The sequence below is a fragment of the Pseudonaja textilis genome, chromosome 17, assembly GCF_049901715.1.
Source record: "Pseudonaja textilis isolate UNSWEBS1 chromosome 17, rPseTex1.2, whole genome shotgun sequence".
Classification (NCBI taxonomy): Eukaryota; Metazoa; Chordata; class Lepidosauria; order Squamata; family Elapidae; genus Pseudonaja; species Pseudonaja textilis.
In genome coordinates, this window is record NC_142006.1 from 1,256,837 (window position 1) to 1,284,315 (window position 27,479).

Sequence of the window (27,479 nt, forward strand, 5' to 3'; positions counted from 1 at the left end):
CACAATGAAGGCCACTAATAAAGAGAGAGAGAGAGAAAGAAACTGGCCAGTACCATGTTTGCCATCTTCGCGTAGAAGTCTTCTTCTGGAACGGCCTTCCATACGGGAGGTTCAGCCACCCCTGCGATCATGCAAAGAGGGAAAGAGAGAAGGACGGGTCAACTTTGTTGCTCCCAAGTGAGAGAGAAAAGAGCCACCTGCCTCTGAGAGGAGTGGCTATGATAGACAGAATGAATGAATGAATGAATGAATGAATGAATGAATGAATGAATGAACGAATGAACGAATCCCCGTGGGCCCCCAGATTCAAGGCTTGGTGATGCAGTGAGGGCAGGTTTATCTAGGACAGGGATGTTGCCATGCCCCTGTTGGAGTCTGAATCCCAGGAGGAAGACGAACAGCTGGCAGGGAGCAGGAGTGTGACTCTGTTGGCTGTGGAGGAAACTGGGGGAGGGCAAAGTCCGGCTGGGCAGAGCAGGGGAGAGGTAGAACAAGGGAGAGGGAGTTCAGAGGAAGACCCAGGTCCACCCCCCTCTTCCTCCTAGGGCACGCAGGGAGGAATGGAGAAGGGAGCAATGTGGGGTGCATGGCTTATGGGGAGGAAAGGGCCCTGATTCCCTTCATTAGCCACAGCTGCGAAGAGAGTTTAAAAGAAACACATGCTGACTGTGGCAGCTCCTGGGAGCAAACGTGAGTTTATCTTGTGTTGACTTCGCTTATCTGTGTTCCTGGCGTCTTCCCAGCCATGTTGAGTTACTGCCGTGCCTTCACATCTGGAATTCTTACTCCTGCCCTGCCAAACTAATTACCTCATCTTGCCTTGATTGGAGTTATAGTTACAGTTTTTGTTGACCACATTTTGGACTTGATTCTCTACAGCCAAAGGGGGTTCCTGGGAGAGTTTTTCTCCAGCCAGAGGGTAACCAGGACTTTGGGGGCAAAGTTGGAGCTAAGAAAGGGACTCCTATTGATTATCTGACTGTATTGCCTTTGTGACACGTCCCGGGTCATCACAAGTGTCAAACTCAATTTCATTGAGGATCGCATCAGGACTGTGGTTGACCTTGGGGTAGTGGGTGGATGTGGCCAACTGGGTAGGTGAGGCCACCTTGATGCCACTCACTGGGCAACTGAGTGGGCATGGCCAGCTTGACACCACTCCCCAAACTGCTGGCATGTTTCCTCTTTGCATTGGGTAGACCAGGCCGAAGCGACTCAGGCCGGCCCCTTACATTTTCCAGGGATGGGGGCTAGATTAGACCTAATCGCAGTCTGGATGTGGCTCATGGGCCTGGTGTTTGACACCCAATTGAGGAGCTACTCCCAGCTAATCCCTCTAGTTATCTATCTGAGGTGGGAACTACAGTTAGAGGGAACCTCTAAGGGCAACCAAGGGCAAGGACGTATCTGGAGTGAAGCTTCTCTGCCGAATTCCCCAAGGAAGATGGGATCCTAAACGTGCTTTTTTCAATGGGAAAAGCCCTGAATGGATCCTTTCCTCTCTCTCACTCTCCTCTCCATGCGGCAATTTCCTAGAAATTTTGTAGAGAAACTGCAGGCTCTGCTGGGCTCCCCTGCTGCAGTATGGGGCAGGGAAGGGAATTTGCCGGCTGACTTCTCCCCCACCCATTCCCCACCCAGGCAAACCTGCTTCATGCTGGGTCCCCTCGTGTGGCTGCAGCTCAGGGCCTTGAGGAGGTAGACCTGCTGGCAGCACCGCTGGCCCCCTGTACATGGGGTTCATCTCGGCTCCATAGGGGTTCAGAGAGCCAGGTCCTGGGCCCATAGAGGCAGGTACCATGGAGTAGAAAGGAACAGCAGCAGCAGGTTCCTGTTGGGAAGTTGGGGTCAGAGCCATGGTGCCGTCCAGGATGGTAGGAGGAGCTAGAGAAAGGATGGAAAGAGAACGGCGTTTGCATCCCATAATAAAGCAAGAGTCCACAATGACCCTGACTGTTCCTTTAGGGTCCTGCACACGAGCAGGAGGGCTCTGGAAGGCAGCCAGGGAACGCTGCAGGCCACCCTCTGCGATGGCCACAGCTGGCCTCAGAGCAGCCAGCATCCTTCATTCAGACAGACGGTTGCTTGGCCACCATCAAGAGTGGTTGGTGGCACAGTGGTTAGAGTGTTGTGCTGCAGGCCACTTCTGCTGACTGCATGCAATTTGGCAGTTCAAATCCCACCAGACTCAAGGTTGACTCAGCCTTCCATCCTTCCGAGGTTGGTAAAAAGAGGACCCAGATGGTTGGGGGAAAGAGGCTGACTCTATAAACCCCTTAGAGAGGGCTGAAAAAAGCACTGTGAAGTGGTATATAAGTCTAAGAACTATTGCTATCTATCTATCTATCTATCTATCTATCTATCTATCTATCATCTATCTGTTTATCTTTTGCTATCTATTTCTATCTTTCTATCTATCTTTCTATCTATCTTTCTATCTATCTATCTATCTATCTATCTATCTATCTATTTATCTTTTGCTATTTCTATCTACCTACCTACCTACCTATCTGCTGTGGTAGCTCAGTACTTAGAATGTAGTATTCCAATCCTGCTGACTGCCAGCTGTTCAATCCTGATCAGCTCAAGATTGATGCAGCCTTCCATCCTTCTGAAGTTGGTAAAATTAGGACCCAGATTGTTGGGGGCAATAGGCTGACTCTGTAAAACTGCTTAGAGAGGGCTGTGAAGTGATATATAAGTCTGTCTGTCAAATCTATCTATCTATTTGTCTGTCTGTCTGTCTATCTATCTATCTATCTCTCTCTCTCTCTCTCTCTCTTTCTCTCTCTCTCTATCTCTGCTGTGGTGGCACAGTGGTGAGAATGCAGTATTGCAGGCTAACTCTGCCTACTGCCAGCAGTTCGATGCTGACCAGCTCAAGGTTGACTCATCCTTCCATCCCTCTGAGGTCAGTAAAATGAGATCCCAGATTGTTGGGGCCAAGAGGCTGGCTCTGTAAACCACGTAAGGGAGGCCAGTAAAGCCCTCTAAAGCGGTATATAAGTCTAAGGGCTCTTGCTAGCAAAGGAGCAAGCGGGATGCTTCCCAACAAATGGGTAGCCCCTACGTAGCTGCCCGGCTTCCCACAAGGCTGCCGGGCATTTGATTCCCCGGGTTCCATGCTTTCACGCCAGGAAGGGAAGCCTCCCTGAAGCCACGCACTCACCTGAAGGCATCAACTGGACACTCTGCCCGGGCTGGATCATGTTGGGCAGCAGGGGAGCCAACAACGGGTTGTTGGAGCTCACTTCCAGGCCGCCTCCCAGGCTTTCGTTCTGACTGGTGTGGTCATGCTCTGAGCTTGGCGTGCTGGAGGAATACTGCTGGGGTGTGACTCTCCCGAGGCCGTAACCAAAGGAGCCCTCCTGGAACGAGACGGATGCCAGTGGACGCTTTCGGCCAAGACCAGCCATTCAATGCCACGGTCTAGTTCCAGGCACGCACGCGCACGCGCACATACACACATGGTATTGCAAGGCGCTTGGGAATTAAAGTAGGGGATTTATACATTTCCAGTCTAGCTGACCTAAGCTCTTTATTCCTGGAAAAAGTTGGAAAAAGTCTTGGGAAAAGTTCAGAGAAGACCGACCAGGTAGAATCCCACCCCTGGTTGTAACTTTGAACGGTCCCTAAAGGAACTGAGCACTATCTGGAATGATCTTGTCTGTTAATTATTGTCTGTCAGGAGGGTGGGATTATTAACTAACTTCTGTTGTTGTTATTTTGACTGATCTGACTCCAGCCAGCATTTTACAGTTACAGAGAAAACATTGGCAAGGAAATAATATTTTTTTTTCCTCAACACGTTCCTACAAAGCGGTCCATCTGATGCAAAAGGACGTGAAACTCACCTTAATCTGCCTGTCCAAGTGTCGGAGCTGAATTAGCCAGTTGGGCTCAATAAATAATTCCTGCTCAGGCTTCTCCTTTATCTGAGGGTCAAAGAGCCGCAATTGAGAGGAAATCTGTAAAAGGAAGAATGGGGATTTTAAAAGTCGTATCGTGACATTTCCTAGGAGTGCCCAGTTTATCCTGAAAAGGAGGAACAGCAGGATCTGCCTGCAGGAGCTAAGACAGCCTTACTCTCTGAGGTACTATTACCACCCTATAAAGCCTGAGTAAGGCCACACCTAGAGCCCTGCATCCAGTTTTGGACACCACACTATAAAAAAGAAGTTGACACTCAAGAAAGAGGGCAGAGAAGAGCAACCAGGATGACAAGGGGACTGGAGGCTCAAACATATGATGAACAGTTGCAGGAACTGGGCCTGGCTAGTCTAGGGAAGAGAAGGACCAGGGGAGACAGGAGAGCAGTCTTCCGATATTTGAGGGGCTGCCACAGAGAGGAGGAGGGGGTCAAGCTATTTTCCAAAGCACCCAAAGGCCAGATAAGGAAGAATGGATGAAAACAGATCAAGGAGAGATTCAACCTGAAAACAAGGAGGAATTTCCTGACAGGGAGAGCCATCAACCCATGGAACAGAAGTTGTGGGAGCTTCATCCTTAGAAGCTTCCAAGAAGAGACTGGACTGCCATCTGTCAGAAATGGTGTTGGGTCTCCTGCTTGGGCAGGGGGTTGGACTAAATGACCCTACAAGATCCCTTCCAATTCTTTTAATCTATTAAAATTCTCCCAGAACAGTCAGAGTCTGAGGTCCCAGGAATTGTGATCCCCACGTATCTGGAGTTAACAAAGGGATGGTACACACGGAAAAGGGGTGAGGTGGGGTTGCTGTGTTCTGAAGCCCCTGCTAAGCTCTGGGATCCCAGAAAAAGGGCGGGAAATCCTGTGTCAACTCATAAAACATTCCTATGCCTGTTTTAGTAGTTGCCGTGAAAAAAAAAATGGGGGCAGGGAGAGAAAGGAAACCTGGAAGAGTAGTGCTGCAGTTTGGAAGCCAAAGCACATTCCAACTCTTTCTCTTTCAGAGGTTGTAACTAAAACACCAGAGCTTTTGCCCGTGAATATATTTAATTGGAGAATGTGATTGATGACACCCAGCCTGCGAAAGGGCTCAACTGGAGAATCTGGTTGATGAGACCCCCAGGGGGGAAACAGGGTCAAGGGGGACTGCAAATCAGTGGTCCCCAACCTTTTTTGTGCCACGGCCCGGTACCGGCATCCCAAAATGATCCGCGGCCCGGTACCGGCATCAGCACGCATGACAAGGCAAGGCGAGCCAAGCGACTGGCCAGCCAGCCGTCCCCCGCTTCTCCCCGCCACCTTCAACTCCTCCTTTGTACCTTTGTCGATGGGCTTCGCTTCGGGACGGGTTCGGGACGGTCGCTCGGCTCGCCTTGCCTTGGGTGCTGAAAGAATCCTCGCGCCTTAGTCTCATTCGAAGCCCCCTTTGATGAAACTGAGGCGCGAGGATTCCTTCAGGACCCAAACGCCGCTTTCCAACTGGAAAAGCTCACCCGGAAGCACTTTCTCATCAAACAAGATGGCGGCGCCCAGCAGACCGGAGGCCCGGTAGGAAATGTTCCACGGACCGGTACCAGTCCGCGGCCCGGTGGTTGGGGACCCCTGCTGTAAATGACGTAGGCCAGAGTTGGCTTCCTACAGGGCAGGGCCAGTATGACACCTCAATTAAATCCTTTGATTTTTTTTGAAGTTTGGCTCGAGAGTCCTGATTTAATTAGGGCGATTGCTGGAATCCTGACACCCTGGCTTCTGCCCCCGCTCCCCCCTCCCACCCCTGAAGGTTTAAGCGAGTCATCCTGCTGCTGCGGTGGATGCTGACCTGGATCACCTGGGCGATGAGAACCGGCGAATAGCAGCCGGGGTTTGTAAGGATGGCTTTGGAAATGACTTCGCAGTAATGGAAGGCTTGCGCAATGAGTCCCATCTCAGCCAGCCGGCAAGCATAGAGGAACTTGAACACCTGAGAGGCAGAGAAGATGCTGGTTAAGAGAGACTGAGGACGGGGACGGAACAAAGGCCAACCTCCATGACCTTTCACCTCCCTTTCATTAATTACAGCTAGTTCTCGACTTACAGCCGTTCCACTTAGGGACCGCTCAAAGTTACCACGGCACTGAAAAAAGGGACTGGTGACTATTTTTGACAGTTACAACCTTTCCAGCATCCCCCGTGGCCATGTCATCAAAATTCAAAGCCTTGCCAAACTGGCTCGTATTTAATGATGGTCGCTGTGTCCAAAGGTCAGGCGATCTGCTTTTGTGACCTTCTGACGAGCCAAGTGAATGGGAGCAGTCAGATTCACTTAACGACCAGGTTACTAACCTATCAGCTGCAGGGATTCACTCAACAGCTGTGGCAAGAAAGGTCGTAAAATGGGATAGCGCTAGCAATAGCACACAGGAAGGAAGGAAGGAAGGAAGGAAGGGGAGGGAGGAGGGAGGAGGAAGGAAGGAAGGAAGGAAGGAAGGAAGGAAGGAAGGAGAGAGAAAGAGAGAAAGAAAGAAAGAAAGAAAGAAAGGAAGGAAGGAAGGAAGGAAGGAAGGAAGGAAGGAAGGAAAGAGAAAGAAAGAGAAGGAAGGAAGAGAGGAAAGGAAGGAGAAAGAGAAAAAGAGAGAGAAGGAAAGGAAGGAAGGAAGGAGAGAGAAAGAAAGAAAGAAAGAAAGAAAGAAAGAAAGAAAGAAAGAAAGAAAGAAAGAAAGAAAGAAAAGAGAGAGAGAAAGAAGAAGGAAGGAAGCAAAAGAGAGAGAGGGAAGGAAGGAGAGAGAAAGAAAGAAAGAAACGAAGGAAGAGAAAAGAAAGAAAAGAAGGAAGGAAGGAGAGAGAAAGGAAGGAGAAAGAGAAAAGAGAGAAAGAAGGAAGAAAGAAGGAAGAGAGAGAAGAAAGAAAGAAAGAAAGAAAGAAAGAAAGAAAGAAAGAAAGAAAGAAAGAAAGAAAGAAAGAAAGAAAGAAAGAAAGAAAGGAGAGAGAAAGAAGAAGGAAGGAGAGCAAAAGAGAGAGAGGGAAGGAAGGAGAGAGAAAGAAAGAAAGAAACGAAGGAAAGAGAAAGAGAAAGAAAGAAAGGAAGGAGAGAAAGAGAGGGAGTGAGAAAAAGAAGGAAGGAAGGAAGGAAGGAAGGAAGGAAGGAAGGAAGGAAGGAAGGAAGGAAGGAAGGAAGGAGAGAGATGCAAACCTGGAAGTTGGGCAGGGAGCATGCCTGAGTCCCCAGGGACTGTGCGTACTCGTAGGTCTCTGTCCGCTGAATGGCCTCGTTGCTGGCAAACTTCAGAAAAGGCAAGCTGAAGAGCAGAAGAAGAGAGAACGGCATCCTTCTTCCGCGGCCCAGAACAGCTTCTGAAACAGCGCGGTGAGGCTGGCAGGAGCCGTTGGAGAGAAGGGCGTGGCTTTGGCTTTGCCCCTCCATGGGGCATAAAGTCAAGGACTGGGCTGGGGGAAGCAAGCGGCCCGCCTTCCTGAGGCCCCCAGGGTCCTTGGCTGGAATTCCCTCTTAAAACATGAAAGCAAGCCCGGCTGAAGGCTGGGTGAGCCCCAGGGACGTATATCCTCTGTTCCGAGCCAATCAAGAGGGCTGTTCTTGAGGTGCCAGCCTCTCTGCGCAGCGGTGGGAGCTGCTCCGGGCCCTCTGCATACCCGCCATGCAAACGAGGCTGCATGGTTACAACTACCCTGAGCTACAAACGGAAGTGGAAGGGAAGTGTGGAAGGGCAGCCACGCCTGGAGGAGGTGGCCTCCGCTGGAGGAGCAGCGTCCTGGGCTCTTTAGGGAGAGAGGCGGGAGGAACCAAGGCAGTAGCTGGATCCCGAGGGAGGAAAACTGGAAGGACTCCCCAAATACCTGTGGTTTGCACCGATGAGCACCAGCTTGGTGGTCTTCTTGGTGTAGACGCCGAAGCCCTCTTGGGCCATCAGGTAGCAGAAGTGAGCAGCGTCCAAGAGGCCTTTGGAAGCTGCAACCAAAGACAAACAAGGAATCCTCTCAGGAAGTGGATCCCGAGGAGCATCCTAGCGTCACATTTTAAGTCTCCCCTGCGCCCCTCCCCCCTTTAAATTTTTATATTTGCTGTGTTTATGTTTTAACTTTTATCTGTACAAAGCCCAGTTGTCAGGATTCCAGCAATCACCCCAATTAAATCATGATTCCTGAGCCAAACTTCAAAAAACTCCAAAGGATTCACTAGAGGCGACCTGCCCTGTATGAAGCCAACTCTGGCATACGTCATTTAAAGTCAGAAAGAGAGAAAAGAAGGAAGGAAGGGAGAAAGAAGAGAGGGAGAGAGAGAAAGAAGAAAGGAGGGAGGGAGGGAGAAAGGAGAGAGAGAGGGAGAAAGAAAGAAAGAAAAGAAAGAAAGAAAGAAAGAAAGAAAGAAAGAAAGAAAGAAAGAAAGAAAGAAAGAAAGAAAGAAAGAAGGAAGGAAGGAAGGAAGGAAGGAAGGAAGGAAGGAAGGAAGGAAGAAAGAAAGAAAGAAAGAAAGAAAGAAAGAAAGAAAGAAAGAAAGAAAGAAAGAAAGAAAGAAAGAAAGAAAGAAAAAGGAAGGAAGGAAGGAAGGAAGGAAGGAAGGAAGGAAGGAAGGAAGAAAGAAAGAAAGAAAGAAAGAAAGAAAGAAAGAAAGAAAGAAAGAAAGAAAGAAAGAAAGAAAGAAAGAAAGAAAGAAAGAAAGAAAGAAAAGAAAAGAAAACCTGTGACCCTGTTTCCCGCTTCCCCCCTGGGTGTTTCATCAACCAGATTCTCCGATTGGGCACGTTCAGGGCTGGGTGTCATCATTCACATTCTCCAATTAAATATATTTGCGAGCAAAACCTCTGGTATTTTAGTTACAATCTTTTAAAGAGAAGAGTTGGAATGTGCTTTCGCTTTTGCTTTCAAACTGCTGCACTGCTCTTCCAGATTCCCCCCTCCCCATTTTTAAGGGCAACTACCATAACAGGCACAGGAATGTTTTATGAGCTGACACCCAGAATGTCTCTGTGAGGGAGATGGTGAAGGCTAAACACGATTGAGTAAGGAAATAAGTAAATCAAAATGATTCCCCTTGCTGGAATTCCTGTCACTAACCCTTGCAAATAGATCCAGCCTTCTGGGACCACAAATCCTGACCCCCCCCCACCGCCCCAAAACCCAGTTCCAGATTCACTGCCCCCCCTTCCCCACCCTCCACACCCTTTGCCCTTGCAGGATTACCCAGCGTGTCCCCCATGGTGACAATCGTCCTTGACTCGACGTCCGTGTTATTGGTCAGGTTGGAGAGGACCATGGCCAGGTGAGGCCTCCAGTCCCCCCACTTCTCATCTCCACAGCACTGAAAGAAAAGAGGGGAGAGGCCGATACTGTCAGCCATGGAAAGACGAGAGGAGGCAGCACATTTATAAAGCACGCCCGCCCCCAAGTTGGCACAGAGTGGGGACTAATGTTAGGAATAACAAGGTTACCTAACGTAGTTTGGGTAAAATAATATATATAAACTATGATAGTAAGTTTAAGCGTGTGTCACTTTAAACTGCAAAGCATGTAATTTTGGGTGCGGTGTGAAACCGCCATAAGAGGGAGCAAGAGAACCTGCTGTATTGCTGACGATTGATGGTTTGATGGATTGATGGTTTGTTAACTGCGTGTTTTCCCTACTGCTGAGTTGCTGAAGGAAGAAAGGAGGTTTGATTTCTTCATATCTCTACTGTGAGAAGATATATTACTGGACTGATATTTGTAAGTTTACTGACCTCTTTCTTGAAACTGGACTTTGCAACTGAATAATCCCCGGACGGACTGAATTAGTGAATGATATATGGACTGTTTTGACTATGCTAAAACTCTTACTGGAATAAACTATTTAACTAGCACAGTGTATCTGCTTTACTGAGTGTAAGCTACAAAAAACGTTTATCTCACATATTTTGCCTGCCTGCCTGACTGCCATGCAGATTCTGCTAGGGTGTATCCCTAACAACTAAGGGTGTGCATCCCAGCCAGGATGAGCACAGAATCCTTGCTCTCCGAGACCTCAGCCATCCGCACCTACCGCCGGCGAACCACAACACAGGGCTAACACAGCCTGGAGTGAAGAGGCTGGGGAGTGGGGTGGTTGTAGAGATTAGCTGGGGTGTTGTAGCATAATAAAATACTTTTCCCTGGGAATCAAGGACATTCGTGCAGGTGTCTGCAGGGCGGGGGCGGAGGTCCTCTTGCAACTGGACTGTATGCTGATTGGATCGTGTGACCGAGACTCTGGGAGGGGGAATGATGGAAGTTTTGTTTTAAATTGGGGGGAGGGAGGGGGACTGGCATCAACCTGAGAGTCGGTTCTCCACCAGGAAGTTGCCAATTTGATACGTCCTAATAAAAATATCCTTCGAGGGACTTGTCTGCCATGGAGTTCTTATTGAATGGGACCTATTACTCGGAACCCTGACAAACTGTCTTCTGTTTAAGGTTTACAATATTGATGTCTGAATTTTGGGTAAGAAAAGTGGGGGTGGGTAGGGAACGTCCTATACAAGGGGGGCATCTTATAGACGAAAAAATACGGTACTTGTCTCTGCATACTGAGGCCATTAGCCCCAGAATTCCCTGGAAGCATGGAAGCTGTAATCCCAACCCTTGGAAGCTACGGGGTGGGATCCCTCTTGGAACTTACAGTCGAGGCTGCGGGCATCCGACCAGACATCAGCTGGTAAACAGTCTGCAGCGGGTCGTTTATCGGGAGACTGTTGGCGAATCTAGAAAGAAGAGAGTAAACGTTTGTGCAACATGCTCACCCGTCTTCTGTCTCTTATATTAGCGATCAAATATCTCTGGGGATTCTCAAGTCATCCAGCTCATGGTGGTCCCGAAGGTGCTTCTTCCAAGAGGCGACTGGACTTCCTTGTTTTACTTGGAAGATGTGTCGCTTCTCACGCTGGGCCTGGCTAGTCTAGAACTGGGCCTGGCTACTCTAGTGAAGTGTTGCAATATTGGAGGGGTTGCCACAGAGAGGAAGGGGTCAAGCTATTTCCCAAAGTACCTGAAGGCTAGACAAGGAATAATGGAAGGAGAGATTCAACCTGGAAATAAGGAGGAATTTTCTGACAGTGAGAACAACCGATCGATGGAACAGAAATTTCCTTCATAAGTTGTGGGAGCTTCATCACTGGAGGCTTTCAAGGAGAGACTGAACTATCATCGGTCAGAAATGTTGTAGGGTCTCCTGCTTGGGTGGGCAGTTGGACTCGATGACCTACAAGGTCCCTTCCAACTCTGTTAATCTGTTAGTTAGATCATCCAAGAAGCTTCTTTAAGCTCTGCAAAAAGTTTTAAATTACTAAGACTGGCGTAGGAGGTCCTTCAAAGCTGAAGAAGCTTCTTGGATGAGAAGTGAAATGTCATTGAAGACAAACCAGAAACTCCAGTTGCCTCTTGAAAAAAAAAGCACCTTTGGGATAATGACCAAATACTTAACAGGAAAAACAATATTAGTGAAACAAAACGAAATGTAGAGTTCTAAAGTTCTCTGATAGCAGACTGTTCTTGTAATCCACTGGTACAAAAATTTACCGTGGCATCTTATCTATCCCAAATCATCCCAAAAGTTATAAACAAATTGTCATGGGTCAAATATCCATGTTTGTTTCTTAATATCGTCTCTGGTCAATTGTTGCTTAATTAAATATAGTAAATTCAGTCTTAGTTTAAACATTTTTGGAGGGCTTGTTTTGCACAGGGTGGGAACTAATGTTGTAATAATATATTAATCAGTATTCAACTAGAAGGGATGATATGCGTATAATGTCCTTTTATGCATCTTTTTAATGTTTTGATTATTTTGTGTGGTTTTTTTTCATCTGTCCTTTTGCATTTTTTTTTAGTTCTCTATGTTGTATTTTAACTTTGTTTTTAATTTAAAAACAGGTTAAAAAGGAAGAAAAGAGTACAACCGTCAGCAATCAACAATCCAAGGAGAAAAACTGCCTTAGTTCCCCTTTGAAGAGACACTGCAAGACCCAAAGCGAGAAAAGAGGTTGTTGCATTGGCCTCCTGACCAGATCTGGCCCAAATAACTTCTGTAGAATAGAATAATAATAGAGAAGAGAAGAGAAGAGAAGAGAAGGAAGGAAGGGAAGGGAAGGAAGGGAAGGGAAGGGAAGGGAAGGGAAGGGAGGGGAGGGGAGGGGAAGGGAAGGAAGGGAAGGGAAGGGAGGAGAGGAGAGGAGAGGAGAGGAGAGGAGAGGAGAAGGGAAGGAAGGGAAGGGAGGAGAGGAGAGGGGAAGGGAAGGGAGGAGAGGAGAGGAGAGGAGAGGAGAGGAGAGGAGAAGGGAAGGGAAGGAGGAGAGGAGAGGAGAGGAGAGGAGAGGAGAGGAGAGGAGAGGAGAAGGGAAGGGAAGGGAGGAGAGGAGAGGAGAGGGAGAGGAGAAGGGAAGGGAAGGGAGGAGAGGAGAGGAGAGGGAGGGGAGGAGAAGGGAAGGGAGGAGAGGAGAGGAGAGGAGAGGAGAGAAGAAGGGAAGGGAGGAGAGGAGAGGAGAGGAGAGGAGAGGAGAGAAGAGAAGAGAAGAGAAGAGAAGAGAAGAGAAGAGAAGAGAAGAGAAGAGAAGAGAAGAGAAGAGAAGCTGGAAGGGACCTTGGAGGTCTTCTAGTCCAGCCCTGCTCAAGCAGGAGAACCTCTACTATTTCAGACAAGTGGCTGACCACTCTTTTCTTAAGAACCTCCAGTGATGAAGCACCCAGCATTCCTGGTGTCAAGTAGTTCCACTGGTTCATTGTCCTCCCTGTTAAGAAGTTTCTCTTTAATTCCAGGTTGCTTCTCTCCTTAGATTAGTTTCCATCCCTTGTTTCTTGTCTTCCCTTCAGGTGCTTTGGAGAAAAATGTAACCCCCTCCTCTTTGTGGCAGCCCCTCAAATATTGGAATATTGCTATCCTGTCCCCCCCTAGTCCCTCTTTTCTCTAGACTAGTCCAATCCTGCAACCGTTCTTCATATGTTTTAGTCTCCGGGCCTTTAATCCTCTTAGTTGCTCTTCTCTGCACTTGTTCCAAAGTCACAACATCTTTCTTCTAGTATGGCGACCAAAATTGTTTGCAGTATTCCAGGCGGGGCCTTACTAAGGGTCCCGACTGAGATCAGAGGCACCCAGAGGTCTCATCTCCTACCTGGTCATCACTCGAGCATGCGTCCTGCTGTCCATTTTACTGGCAAGCAACAATGCATGGCCCCAAAGTCCATGTTTCATGGCAGATTCCAGAGCATCCTATTGGGAAAGGATTGGAAAAGATGTTAATTTTTATTTTATATTTTTTTCGGCGGCTCTCCTCCTCTTTTTGCAGGAGCCAAACGATACAAGGAGGAAGGAAGCCACGTGAGACAGGCACCTTTTTGCGTCCGTAAAGCAGCAGCTCCCGGAAGCGCTCCGTTTCCTTCTCTAGGCTGTCGATGGTGGCGATGAGGCTGTCCGTTAGGAAGGACAGCTGAGCCTCTCCACTCTCTTCGGGCACGTGCTCCACGGCCTCGTTGGTGAAATCGATCAGGTTGGCTTCGTTGGGCGACTTCCCAGGCAGCCACACCGTCTTATGATCCTGGAGCAGAAGCTCAGCAATGTCCGTGCCCACCACTGTCTACAAATAAAAAGGGAAGCTCTTAAAACCAGGGGATTCTGGGAGCTGGGAAGTGGCTTAAGGTTAAGAAACCATCCTAAGACAGACCCAGTGGTGGGATTCCAATTTCTTTTTACTACCAGTTCTGCGGCCATGGCTTTGTGGGCGCGGCAGGAGAAGGATACCATAAAATCTCCAGGCAGAGGTGGTATTTGCCGTTCTCCGAACTACTCAAAATTTCCGCTACCGGTTCTCCAGAACTGGTCAGAACCTGCTGAATACCATCTTTAACCCAAAGATGCTTGTTTTTTCCCCTTTTGAGGTTGTTTCACTTTTCATCCCAGAAGCTTCTTCAGCTCTGAGAAGACAGTGGGGAATGGAAGGATTGATATTCCTTGCAGACAGCTGGTCATTTGTATCCTTTGAGAGGGTCACTGAGGCCACTTGGAGGTTTATCTGTGTCCTTAGGGTCACCTGAGTGGTGCAAATGGTTCCTCTAGTCTGCAATTTTAGCTTTTAGCTATACCATTTGGGATGAACACTCTTCGAATGGTGTGAGAGTAGGAATGGATTTCCAGAGAAAACCATTGCAGACTACAGGAACCAGGAGCACCACTCAGGTGACCCTGAGGACACAGAGAAAACCCCAAGTGGCCTCAGTGACTCGGTAATAGGATGAAAATGACCAGCTTTGTCTGCAAGGAATATAAATCCTCCCATTCCCCACCATCCAATCAGAACCGAAGAAGCTTGTTGAATGAGAAGCAAAACGACTTCAAAATAAAAAAACAAGAAAAACGAACACCTTTGGGACAACCGTGACCTGGATGACGGAGAACCTCTACAGACATCCTAGACAGGCTGGCAGTGAAGGGGTGGGTGGGAGGCGAGGAGAAACTCTAGGGAGGGTCTGCTTTTGCCACTGGGGTGCAGAACCAGAAGATGGCGACGTACGGTTGGGCCTTTCTACTGCGGCCATCCAGTGGGAGTTTAATTTCAGGGCGGAAAGTCCACCCTACTTAAAAATTAACTCAAGATGTGTCCATGGAAAGAGAGAGGCGCAGATCTGTAGTGTATCGCTAACGAATAAAGGGGAAAGGGGTTAACCATACGGGATTTCCGGTGGTTCTGCTGAAATCAGCAACCTGGTAAAGATAAAAAAGAAGTCCAGGATGTTTTACCCCAAACCGTAACCTCGGTTCTGCCTCACGTAACCGAGAAGAGACGCAGAGCTTCAGGAAACACATTTTGTTCCAAGCGACCGAAGCAAAGGGATGATTCAGAGCGTTCTGGTAACACGGTAAGGAAACCAAAGGCGTCTTCTTCAAACTTCTCCAGGACAAAACTTGGCAGGGTGGGACTCCTCCCGAAGACGTCCCCATAAATTGCGCCCCTTCCCCATCATGCAATATACTAATATTAGGAGCATGATTACTTTCTTGAAAATATAGGCTGAACCATGAATATCAGATCTGCTGAGGGATCTACTTTTAAAGTGCATCTTTTCTGGCCTAATTAGAGGCCTGAGGCTTGAGGCAAAAATTTGCCCAATCTTTTTCTACTCTATCCCTGGGTCTCTTCTCGGTTTCTGATGTGGAACTTAGCAGATTGAGGAAGGGTGAAGAATGCTTCATAACGAACAAGGAATGAACGGATTGCAGGTTGGCTGCAGAAAGGATCCTTTGGCCATGAGCCTTTTATTTCAATTAAGTTATGGAATTAGCTACTGAAAAACAAATAATCATCCAAAAGGCTATTATAAGTCAATATTCGGGCATTTCTCAAGGCAGAGCTAAGCTAACCAGCCTCGGGATGAATTAAATAAATATGGATCAACTCATATTGTGTCCATTAAATACAGTCAACACGGTTATTCTCCCATTTTCCTTACTGCCAAGTTGAAGCCATTAACACTGGCGGCACTTTTGGGAGATGTTGGGGGGGGGAGGAGGCAGGTGTGTGTGTGTGTGTGTGTGTGTGTGTGTGTGTGTGTGTTTTTTCTCCAGGGCCAGCTGCTGCTCATACTGGCACATCTGGGAAAGCCCAAATCTGAGAGTTCTGGGTTTTCCCTTCGTAATTAAAAATCAAAAGCCATCCCCTCGCCCACAAGTCCATCACACGGCCCAACTGGAGACAATCCTCTCAACCTAGGGATCCCCAAACTTGGCAACTTTAAGACTTGTGGACTTCAACTCCCAGAATTCTCCAGCCAGCTGGCTGGAGAATTCTGGGAGTTGAAGTCCACAAGTCTTAAAGTTGCCAAGTTTGGAGACCTCTGCTATAATCACTCCGTTCCAGGTGCAGGGTAGCCTGTCCTTGACTTTATGAAAAGAATGTTGTTGAGTCTAATCTTCCACCTCTCTGTGAAATCCCCCCAAAAAAAAATTCTCATGGCAGCACGGAAGCTTCTCAATAAAATAAGGCTTCCAAAGCTGACTCAGTGTGAAGGTGTGAAAGGCGGAACTGGAGAACTGCTCTACGCAAGACGTGGAAAGGAAGCCTCGGGCACCTACCCCGTTTTGCCTGCACAGGAGAACGACAAAGTCCCAGAGAAGCCGAGCAGATTCCTTGTCAATCAGAGCATCGTTCTGAGAGCAGCGGGCGGCCTTATTCTGGGCATAATTAATAACGTCCACTTTATGGGTATCATCTCTGAGGAAGAGGAAGAGGAAGCAACACGTTAAGACCACAAGGCGTTACACCCTAGGATGGAAGCTTGAAGTCCTTGCTTCGTGGCGTTTGTGCCTTGGAAACCCCGCCCCTGTAGTTTCGAAACAATACGCACAACTGTTGTTGGGTGAAAGGAAGCGATTCGTGGTTTTGAATGTCTGAATCCAGCCAATTTTGAATTCTGGTTTATGCCACTTGGTCTGATGCTGCTCACACTACTGCTATAATACCCACTGCACTTTCTGCATGCAAAATATTTAGCTGCCCCTTAGGACAGGGGCTGCCAACCTTTTGGTACCTCAGGGACCACCAAAGTCATAATTTTAAATCCCGCGGACCACTAATATGAATTTCGACTGACGGTGGCTTGCTGATGTGGGTGGGAAAGTTGGTCCCATATTCCGGAGCTGCAGGAGTCACAGGACTGGCCCTTTGGTCATCCCGGAGCAGCTGCGCCTCCCCGTAGATGCAGCGGCCTGTCATAGACTGGAGGAGCTGCTCTGGGGTGACCAAAGAGCCAGTCCTGTGACTCCTGCAGCTCTGGAATAGGGGACCAACTTTCCCACCCACATCAGCAAGCCACCCCGGGGCGCATTTCCCTCCCTCGCCCTTGGTCTTGCCTTCCAGTTCCAGCCTGCGTAGCTCTACTCAAGGTAAGGTTTGCGCTTGGCCGAAGGGTGGGAGCCAGTGGGTGGGTGGGCCATGTGGGCAGCACCGCCATGTGTTCCCGCAGGGCCTGGGTTGTTTTTTTTTTGGGGGGGGGGGGACATTTCTCTGCGGCCCACCAAAATTTTCTCATGGCCCACCAGTGGTCCTTGGCCCACCAGTTGCCGACCACTGCCTTAGGAGACCCACGGGATGACCCAAAGCTTTCACACCTTCACTTTCAGTACTAATATCATCCTCCACAACAGCTGCACTATTGTAAGGACAACTGAAAAGGTGTAGAGAAGGGGAAACAAGGCTCCTAGGATAAAATCCGTTGGGAGTATCACGGAAACAAATAGCCTGCCCCTAGATTTCCCTGCCTCCGAGCGTTATCAAGAGCTGAAGAGGTAATCCGTGAACTACACCAGAACAGAAACGCATCCCGTTCCGTTCCTTAAAAGCCTCGGGGTGGAACTTACTTGGTGAGAGGGCCGGGAAAAGCTCTCATCTCCTCTTGCTCCGAAGAGTGTTGCATGACCATCTGTGAAGAGACAAGGATCAGCAATGCAACCTGGGGACGAGTCCTCCTCCCTGGGCGAGATGCTGCCTTGAAGAGGCCACAGATCTCACCTCCGAGACCCACAAAGTGGCATGGGGGCACCCTATGCTTAATGTTTAAAGACAAAGGGCGAGTAACTATGAACTTGAGAATGTTCCGTGGAGAGCTGAGAAGACAACCTGGGTGAAGATAGGCAGCAAGCGTTGCCTAAGCCAGAAGGCCTGGAGCATTTCTTAAGTGCGGAGAATAGCAATGTGATCACCGGGAGTGTAATACAAACGTAACAAAATCCAAAACGCAAATAAAGGTCCTTTGATGGCTCCAACTTGGCCCCACTGTTCAATAATTCTCAGTGGGAGATTAAACTTATTCAAAAATAGTCTTCAAAAGAAAGCAATACAGTCCAAACTTAAATGAGCAAATGAAGGTGAAATAATAAACCAAAGCAAACTACAATGAAGGAATTTCCACAACGGACCAGGATAAGTAATTACCAACTTCAAGGAGATAACAAGGCTTTTCCCCCAGATAACAAGCAACGCTGTGTTTTAACCGTCTCTCTTATATACTATTCTCCCCAGCTGCAACCAACGATGGGGATCATGGCCGCTTCCTCTCTCACAAGACAAGTTGTTTCCTTCTCCATTCCTCCCTGCATGCCCTACGATGGAGAGGGGATGGGCTTGGGTCCATCTGGGATGGGCTTGGGTCCAAACTGCCCAGCCTTTGTCCTTCCCCAGCCTCCTCCACAACCTCTGGAGCCACACCTCCACTCAGCTGTTCCTCCTCTCCCTCAGAGTCCAAGAAGGACATGACAAGCAATAGCAAAAGTACTTAGATTTATATACCACTTTAAAGTGCTTCACCACACTCTGAGGGGATTATAGTCAGCCTCTTGCCCCCAAGAATCTGGGTCCTCATTTTACTGACCTCGGAAGGACAGAAGGCTGGGTCAACCCCGAGCCGATCAGGATCAAACTCCTGGCAGCTAGCCTGCAATTCTGCATTCTATCCACCACATCACCATGGGTGAGAAAGCAGGTATAATGTTCGGAGGCAGCTTGGGCACATCCCTCCCTCGATCAGTGAAAAGCACAATCAGAGGGTGAGATTTTGGTATTGCGAGTCAATCTCGACAAAGAGAGTTTTCAGCCTTTCTGTGGAGTTCATTTCCTGGTCTATCTCTACGGGGCTATTCCCTCTTCCGAAAGAATTTTAGGAGCGTGCAAAATGTTCTGCATGGTAGCTGTTCAGAATTCAAAACCAAAGAATACAAAAATGGGCTGCTTCAAGCCTTTTGGGAAGGTGGGGTTTTTTTTGTGTGTGTGCTTCAAGCGTTTCCAAACACAAGTTGTCCTCGACTCGCAACAGTCCATTTAGTGACTGTTCCAAATTACAACGGCACTGGAAAACGCGACCGATGACCGTTTTTCACACTTTATGGCCGTTGCAGCAATCCCGTGGTCACGTGACCAAAATTCACATGCCTGGGAACTGGTTCATGCTTATGACGGTTGCAGCCTCCTGGGGTCATGTGATCCCCTTTTGCAAGCAAAGTTCAGACTCACTTAACAACTGCAATGATCCACTTAACAACTGTCGCAGGAAATGTGGTGAAGCTCACTTAACAAATACTTGGCTGGGTCACGTAAATTGGGCATTTAACGGTGGCCGTACCTCGAAGGCTACCTGTAGCTAAACATTAAGCGGGTGCTTGCCATCTCGCTGGCTCCTCACTCACCTCCATGCTGTGGATCTCGACCAAGGCTGGCTGGCCTTCGGACGGGACGTTGGGTAGCACCTTTATCAGTTGACCCCCTGGCCCAAATTTTGCACACACGTGGGGTACAGAATACTTTTCAGGAGTCAAAGGCCTGGAAGGGACTATAGCCGAGAAAGAAACAAGAGAGTAGAAAGAGACTTCAAACATAAGACCAAGGTAAGACCACATTACCAAGGTCAGTGTTCCAACTAACCAACTCCAAACCGATAAACTCCAAGAGAAACAATTCCTCAAAGTTCCTTTTCATTAAGAGTTGTCATGTTGGCACCTCTGGAAAAACCTGAATCTGAGAATTCCGGGTTTTCCCTTCCCAAAAGAAAAATGGAATTCTTTATTGGCCAAGTGTGATTGGACATAAAAGGAAAGATACATTTGTCAAGAATCATCAGGTACAACACTTAATGATAGTCATAAGGTACAATATGCACCATAGAGAGTATCTTAACTTACTGCACCTGTATATGGTTTGCCACTTGCACAGTGGCAGATAGGGCAGCGCTCCAGAGGGTGAACATCATTGCCCAGAGGATCATGGGTTGCCCTCTCCCCTCTTTGGAAGAGCTTTAGAGCTCCCGCTGCCTTAAGAAAGTTCAAAACATCCTTAAAGATCCATCTCATCCTGGGCAGCCTCTTTTTGAACTATGACCATCCGGCAGACGGTACAGGATAATAAAAACAAACACAAATAGGCTGAAAAACAGCGTCTATCCCAGGGCAGGAGCTCTGTTGAATTCCACTGTATAGTGCCGTGTTGGGGGGGTTTCGGTTCAATGTTTGGAGTGTGAAGGATATGTGTTTGTGTTTATTTTCATGGTCATGAGGTGCACTGAAGAGTTCGTTGTACGAGGTGCAATGACAATAAAGTAAAGTAAACTATAAGCAATCGAATCATACTAGGAAACAGTCAATATAAATCGTAAGGATACAAGCGACAAAGTTACAGTCCTACAGCCCCAAGTGGGAGGGGATGGGTGAGAAGGAGTGGTGAGAAGATTAACAGTAATAGTAGTACAGACTTAATAAATAGTTGGACAGTGTTGAGGGAATTATTTGTTTAGCAGAATGAAGAAATCCAAGGTCCTTCCCCTGCACCCATCAGTCCATCACACGGCCCAATCAAATCTTCATCCCAACTGGAGACCTTCCTCCAGATACTCCTCTCCAGGTGCAGAGTAACTTGTCCTTGACTCTCTGAGAAAGAATGTTGTTGAGTCTACTCTTCTACCCCACTATAAAATCCCTCCTCTCAAATTCCCAGGCACTGAATGTGGTAGCCTCAAAGCTTCCAAGAACAAAAAATGGCTTCCAGTTAGTTTGTGCTAACCTCCAGCACCTGGAAGAAACCAGAAAGCAAACTGGGCTACCGAAGCATCACGCTTTCCCCACCAGCCCAGCATGGATTCCCCAGCATATTTGCAATTTTGCTTGCACTTCTTGCTGGAGAAGCTAAGCTAGAACCAATTCTGCAAAATGTTCTTCAAAGGAGAACAAGAAACCATACAACCCTCAGAGCTGCACTTCTCAATATCTGCAGCTTTAAAATGTACAGATTTCCACCGTGCCACCTGGGGAATTGTGGGAGTTGCAGTCTTAGGAGTTGCCAAGTCAGAAGCGAACACAACAAAGGTATGAAAACCTAGCCGGATGGGAAGTGGTTGAAAGGAACAACCTCCATATCCAGATTTCATTCAATCTCCCCCTATAATTTTCCTTTCCATCCTGGGGAAGCTGATGAATAAAGAACGACTTCTCTTGTCCTTTTTTTTTTTTAAAAAAATATGGTTTTATTAAATCTCAAAAACATGAATAAGAAGTAAGCAGGAAAGAAAAAAAAATAGAGGGGAAAAAAAGGAAAGAATCCAACCCAAAGTAAGATAAAGTAAGATTTAGATTTTTAAAAAGTGTCCAATTCTTAAAAACTAGCAATAGTCAACATCCCTTCTATGATCCCATAAAGCAATAGCACTTATATACCGTTTTATAGTGCTCTGCAGCCCTCTCTAAGCGGTTTACAGAGTCAGCCTCTTGCCCCCAACAATCGGGGTCCTAATTTAGCAACTTCGGAAGGCTGGAAGGCTGAGTCAACCTTGAGCTGGGCAGGATCAAACTATTGGCAGTGGGCAGACTTAGCCTGCAATACTGCATTTTCACGATAGATAGAGAGAGAGAGACAGACAGAGACAGGCAGACAGACAGACAGACATAGAGATAGATAGAATTAGCACTTAGACTTATATACCGCTTCACAGGGCTTTGCAGCCCTCTCTAAGCAGCCTCTTGCCCCCAACAATCTGGATCCTTACAGGTATTTGGGGAGTTGAACTCTGCAGGTCTTAAAGCTGTAGGGCTTGAGAATTGCTGCCTTAAGAGTCCTGGGTTACCGTTAGGGGCATCCGTGTGCCATGGAAGCTTTTCAAGAATCACAGAAAAAAAACCACACACACACAGACCATGCCACATTCTTACAATGCACGTTGCCCTCAGGTTACAACCATTTGTTTAATGGCTGGTCACAGTTCCAACCAGTCCTCACAATGTACAACCAATGCAGTATCCCAAGGCAGGGGATAAAAAAATGTAGCTGCTTGGCAACCATTGTGTATTGACAACAGTTGCAATATCCCCCCCCAGGGTCGCTTGCAACCTTCCCCCTGGGCTTCAGAGTAAATGGGGGTAGCTGGATTTGCTCGATGGCCGTATGATTTGCTTAACAGCTGCAGTGAACCACGTCAAAAAGATAGCAAAAGCAGATGCGACCCTCTGAACAGAAATTCTGATGCTAAGATTTGTGATTTTAAGTTGAGAACTCTCCCTACGCCAGGAAGAGCGCATAACTATAAACTGCAGATAAACTACAAAATCAGGTGACATTGCCAGTCCCCTCCAGCACTACTACAGTGGGTTTTTTTTTTATTTAAACAAATACCTTGCTCTACACCTGCCCAAGGAATTTGGGCTACAGAGTTGTAATTGTTCAAAGGTGGCTGGTTGATGTAGTACCCGCCGGAGGTATAGTCTGCACGGAGTGAGGCTGGCTGAGGGTCACCGTCGTAGGCACTGACGCTCAAGTCATGGTTGCTTCGATACCGCTGGCTCTGGAGGAGAAGAGAGAAGGGCATGTAAAGAGTCGAAGAAACAGGAGCACAGCAGGAGGCTGCGCAAGACAGGAGCATCACAGGGTGAGCCACGGTGGCGCAGTGGTTAGAGTGCAGGACTGAAGGCTGCTTCTGCTTCCTGCCGGATGCTTGCAATTTGGCAAGTCGAACCTCACCAGGCTCCAGGTTGACTCAGCCTTTCTATCTTTCTGAGGTGGGTCAAATGAGGACCCAGACGGTTGGGGGCAGGAGGCTGACTCTGTAAACCGCTGAGAGGGCTGTGAAGCGGAATATAAGTCCCATTGTTATTGCTCTACTGTCTGTCGGTTTGTCTGTCTGTAAAGCACAGTGAAGTGGTGTTAACCCTAAGTGCTATTGCTCTTCTTTTTTCCTTCCTTCCTTCCTCCTTCCTTCCTTCCTTCCTTCCTTCCTTCCTTCCTTCCTTCCTTCCTCCCTCCCTCCCTCCCTCCCTCCCTCCCTCCCTTCCTTAACTGCCCACTACCAGGAGTTTGATCCTGACCAGCTTAAGGTTGACTCAGCCTTCCATCCTTCCTTCTGAGGTGGGTAAAATGAGGACCCAGATTGTTTGGGGGCAAGAGGCTGACTCTGTAAACCGTTTAGAGAGGGCTGCAAAGCACTGTGAGGCGGTATATAAGTCTAAATGCTAGAGCAATCTGTGTCTGTCTGTCTCTCTCTCTCATCTATCTATCTATCTATCTATCTATCTATCTATCTATCTATCTATCTATCATCTAACTATCATCTACAGTATCTCTCTCTCTCTCCCTCGCTCCCTCTCTCTCGTATTACAGGCTAATTCTACCCATTGCCACCAGTTTGATCCTGACTGTCTCAAGGTTGACTCAGCCTTCCGTCCTTCTGAGGTGGGTAAAATGAGGAGCCAGATTGTTGGGGGCAAGAGGCTGACTCTGCAAACCGCTTCGAGAGGGCTGGAAAGCACTGTGAATCGGGCTATAAGTCTAAATGCTAGAGCTGTCTGTCTGTCTGTCTCTCTCTCTCACATCTATCAGAGGCACAATGGTCAGAATGAACTTTGAGGACAGGAAACGGACTGCCTCCCAAGAGAATGCAGGGGAGGGCCTTCCTGCTTGTCATTTATCTGTCATGTGAACCAGCGGTCCCCAACCTGTCCAGCTCCATGGATTGGCAGCGCTGGGGGCGGGGCAGGGAGAGGTTTTACGCATACTCCCATCACTTGTGCAAATGGAGCTCCTCCTCAACAGGCCGTGGACCAGGGGTTAGGGACCACTGATACAACTGTCTTAATGGTGTGTGACAATCAAGCCCGAATGGCACGCAGAAGGCAACAGAGATGCCTGTTGTTTGCAAACAACTCTTGGCTTCCAGTGTGCTATTTTTTAAAAAAAACAGTCATAGATCAGAGACCACAATAAATAAAAACACTCCGTAAGTGTGCAATTAAAAATTGTAGTATAAAATAATAAAAAGCAACTAAAATCTATGAGAAAATCCGGTACGTCAATTATACACGGTCTAACTATACTAACATTACAATCCATAAACTGTGTGGCCCATTATCAGTTTAATACTAAAAGGGAGAGGAATACGCAGTAGTGCAAAGGCTTTGCCACATTTGTTGTATCACGTAACCGTGGTGGATTAGACAGGCGTTTCCGACGAATCCCCAGGGCTGCTGCGCAGAATCTGCCCACCTGCGCTGGGGTTACGGACTGTTTGTCCTTAAGCAGACACTGGAGATAAGCAGTGTTGGAATGGACAGGAGACCTAGCAATTTTTCTTAAATCAAGGAGCGTTCTGCAATGTCACAGATAAACTGGAAAAAGGTACCGGGTCTTATTTTCGGGGAGTGTCATCCACAGATTAACCTCACTTGCACGCATGGCCCCCCGGCCTCCTTTTCACTGTCAGAGGCCTTCAGGAACTTCTCCTTCTGTGGCCAGCAAGGCTTCCCTGAAGGCCCCTGCAGCCGACAACAGAGTTCTGGATCGACCCAGAGCTTTGTTATACAGAGGCCTTCAGGAAAGCCTTGCCAGCCTTGCCGGCTGCAGAAGAAATGGGCTGGCAAGGCAGGTGTTGGGGTGTGCGAGGTCTCACTACAACTGTCCAAAGATAAGTAGTAGGGCAGCTCCACCTTCATCCCTAGCTTAATTTTTACCCGTGCACTCTGGAGTGGGTGGGGTCTTAATTAGGGCTTATTTTGAGGATAGGGCTTATACTGGGCGCACGTGCAAAAAAAATCAAGCTAGGATTTACTTTCAAGATAGGTCGTATTTTTGGAGAAACAGGGTAGAAATCTATTTTTCCGGCAGAGACGTTGTGATCCCACATACTTTCATTTCCTCTGAGCCGCAAAAGGAAGCTCAGGTGAAACGGCTTAAAAGAGGCCCTTCTGACTGCGATAAGCAATGGGGACACTGGACCCCAACAGAAGCATGAACCTAAGATGATTTGGAGGGCAAGGAGGGGAAGTGCCCCAGCTAGGCATGGCTGACACTGCAGGAAGGAAGGAAGGTCCCATCAAATTGGGGCTTGCCACCTGGGGAATTCTGGGGAGTTGAAGTCCACCCATCTCGAGGCGGATGAAGAACGCCGGCCCAGACGCTTACTTACCTGCTGAGAGCGGGAGCTGAAGCTGCTTTGGCGGCTGCGGAGGCTGTGGGAGCTGTGCAGGCTGTGCCCCGAATGCCCGCTGTGGATGCTGCGACAGTCGCTGTCATCCCCATACGGATCCCTGCGCGGCTCCGAGTCCTCATCGAAGCCGCTCGCAAAACGATTGTCGTATCGCCAATACTCTTCATACCGGTCATGACTGGAAGGGGAGGAGGGGAGAAGCAACACTGTCTTAGGCCCAGGACTTGTCAACGTCGACATACATGATTTAGACGAGAGTCTAGAAAGGGAAGTCATGAGAGTGGTGCGGTGGCCTAGAGGTGGAGCTCTCGCCTCACAACCAGGAGACTCTGAGTTTGATCCTAGGTAGAGGCAGATCTTTCTCTCTTTGGGCATATTTGAGAAGATATCTGCTGAAGAAAAAGTCCGTGTTGGCGACAGGAAGGGCATTCGGCCAGTCAACGCTCAGCTCCGTTTAGTTGCCCGGACTCCACCCCGATGCAAGGGATTATGGGGCCCTTAAAAGAAGATGGTGATGATAGAAAGGGAAGATTGAATTTGCAGTTGACACCAAGCTGACAGGAATAGCTAACACTCAAGGAAGATAGGCTCAAGAACGAGAAGGATCTCGACGGACTTGGCCCTATCTAACAAAATGAAATTCAACGGTGAGTAAAGTAAGGTCCTACACCAAGGCAGAAAAAAAAAACAATGCACAGGGGTAGAACAGGTGGTACCTGGCTCAACAGCAGTAAGTCTGTGAGGGATCTTGGTGTCTTAATGGATAATCATTTAGCTGAGGCTGTAGTTCAGGGAACTGGGCACATCTAATTTAACAAAGAGAAGAATTAGGGATGACATGGGCAGCCAGAGAGAGAGGAGGAACTCATTCTCCAAAGTTCCTGAGGGTGGGATAAGAAGCAAAGTGGGGGAAGCTCATTAAAAAGAGATCCAACCCGGAACCATAGCTGGCCTTCCAGAGTTTTGAATTGCTTCCCACCTCCCCATGGCAGAATCTCACAGCTTCCTTGGATCAAAAGCGTCCAAGCCCAAAGGCACCTATAGGCCAGACAAGGAACAATGGATGGAAACTGAACAAGGAGAGATTCAACCTGGAAATAAGGAGGAATTTCCTGACAGGGAGAACAATCAGCCAATGGAACAGAAGTTGCCTTCAAAAGTTGTGGGAGCTTCATTACTGGAGGCTTTCAAGAAGAAAACTGGACTGCCATCTGTCAGAAACGGTGTAGGTTCTCCTGCTTGGGCTTGGAGGGGTGGGGGTTGGACTGGATGACCTACAAGGTCCCTTCCAACTCTGTTCATCTATCTAAACACACAAGAGGGGCAGGTCTGACAAGCGGTCAAGTAGAGCACGGCCCCCGCAGAGCAGCCCAGCAATTAAAACAGGCTTGAGGCTTAATTTTACACTGTTTGTGTGAAGCAGACCCCATGGCCTCGGGGCAAAGTCACGCTTAAGCATTCTGGAGGAACACTGTTTCAAGCAGTGACCCGGGACAGACAGCGGTTGTGATTGCACAAAAGCTCAAAAGAACACGAGAAGTTATGCTGGGGGTGTGCACTCTGTGCCGCCCCTTTTCTCACCACCAACCGGCTTCCTGCCAGCAGGTAATTATGAATTAATACCTTGAGGAAGCCACTGAAAAGAAGATAAGTTTGTTTTTGAGACGTTTAGCAATTTCCTTTCTCTCAAGTCAAGATCCCTGGCTCCCACACAATAAGGATTAAAAATCCTGGAAACCGGATTTTCACGTCTGCCTTCCCGGCTTCTTTAGCTGAGGTGCTTCTCTCAGCAAAATTACAGCATTCAGGACACCGCAGCACGGTTAAATGTCACATCTGCATCCTGCTGTGCAAGAACGGTGAAACTCTGTGCTTTGCTCCAGTAGCCCCAGAGGTTTTCTATGGATGCCTAAACAGACACACTTCAAGTCAAGTGAAAGTAGCCTCACAACCACACCAAGGACACAAGCCATCCTACTCAAACGATGCTCCCTGCGGGACTGAAGGTGTGCAGGCCCCGCAATCACGAAGGAGGAATACTGTGAGGAGCAGCCACATTTTATGGTAAATATTAAATATAATTGCCACCGTGAAAAGCCAGGTCCGCTCAATCTGTTGTGGTTCGCCGGCAGCCGGTGCGGATGGCTGAGGTCTCGGAGAGCGAGGACTCAGAGAAGGGGCCTGCGTGGGATGAAGGGACGGGGCCAGGACCATCAGGGAGTGGAGTGCTGCCTTTGGAGCTTGTGGAGGCTGGCAGCAGTGAGGAAGAGCTCCCTGAGGAGCCTGTGCCCAGTGTGCGCAGGGCTGCTCAAAGGAAAGAGGCAACTCGGAAGTAAGGCTGCAAGGTAACGGCCCCTCCCTGAGGGGATAAAAGCCAGCCTGAGAAACTGGGATTCTTTGCAGGAAGCAATGAAGTTCTTGCACTTCAAACCTTGTGAAAGTTCGGACTCTCTTGGTTTGTGTTTGAAGACTTTTTGTTTGGAATATTTCTTGGCAACTTAATCTAGTGCTTTTGGCAGCCTTGCACAACCTTGGCAAGGCTCGTTCTTATCAGAGACAATTAGTTTCAATAGCCTTTTAACTGCGAATTAACAGAATTCACAGAGAAGCA

The 27,479-nt window shown here is 48.2% G+C and overlaps 1 protein-coding gene across 6 annotated transcripts in view; it reads right to left on the reverse strand.

Annotated features, from left to right (window-relative positions):
• SEC16A (SEC16 homolog A, endoplasmic reticulum export factor) overlaps positions 1–27,479 on the reverse strand; it is a 63,601-nt gene that overhangs the window by 17,924 nt on the left and 18,198 nt on the right. For all 6 annotated transcript variants that reach the window (XM_087914374.1, XM_087914371.1, XM_087914373.1 and 3 more), the window contains 16 exons: positions 24,848–25,046; positions 22,066–22,234; positions 19,098–19,240; positions 17,277–17,338; positions 15,993–16,131; positions 13,258–13,500; positions 13,039–13,136; positions 10,554–10,635; positions 9,104–9,221; positions 7,760–7,871; positions 7,098–7,203; positions 5,748–5,888; positions 3,855–3,968; positions 3,170–3,368; positions 1,648–1,884; positions 54–121 (listed from right to left, as the gene is read on the reverse strand). In XM_087914374.1, coding sequence (XP_087770500.1) covers positions 54–121; positions 1,648–1,884; positions 3,170–3,368; positions 3,855–3,968; positions 5,748–5,888; positions 7,098–7,203; positions 7,760–7,871; positions 9,104–9,221; positions 10,554–10,635; positions 13,039–13,136; positions 13,258–13,500; positions 15,993–16,131; positions 17,277–17,338; positions 19,098–19,240; positions 22,066–22,234; positions 24,848–25,046 — 2,230 coding nt within the window. The remainder of the gene's footprint in view (positions 1–53; positions 122–1,647; positions 1,885–3,169; positions 3,369–3,854; positions 3,969–5,747; positions 5,889–7,097; positions 7,204–7,759; positions 7,872–9,103; positions 9,222–10,553; positions 10,636–13,038; positions 13,137–13,257; positions 13,501–15,992; positions 16,132–17,276; positions 17,339–19,097; positions 19,241–22,065; positions 22,235–24,847; positions 25,047–27,479) is intronic.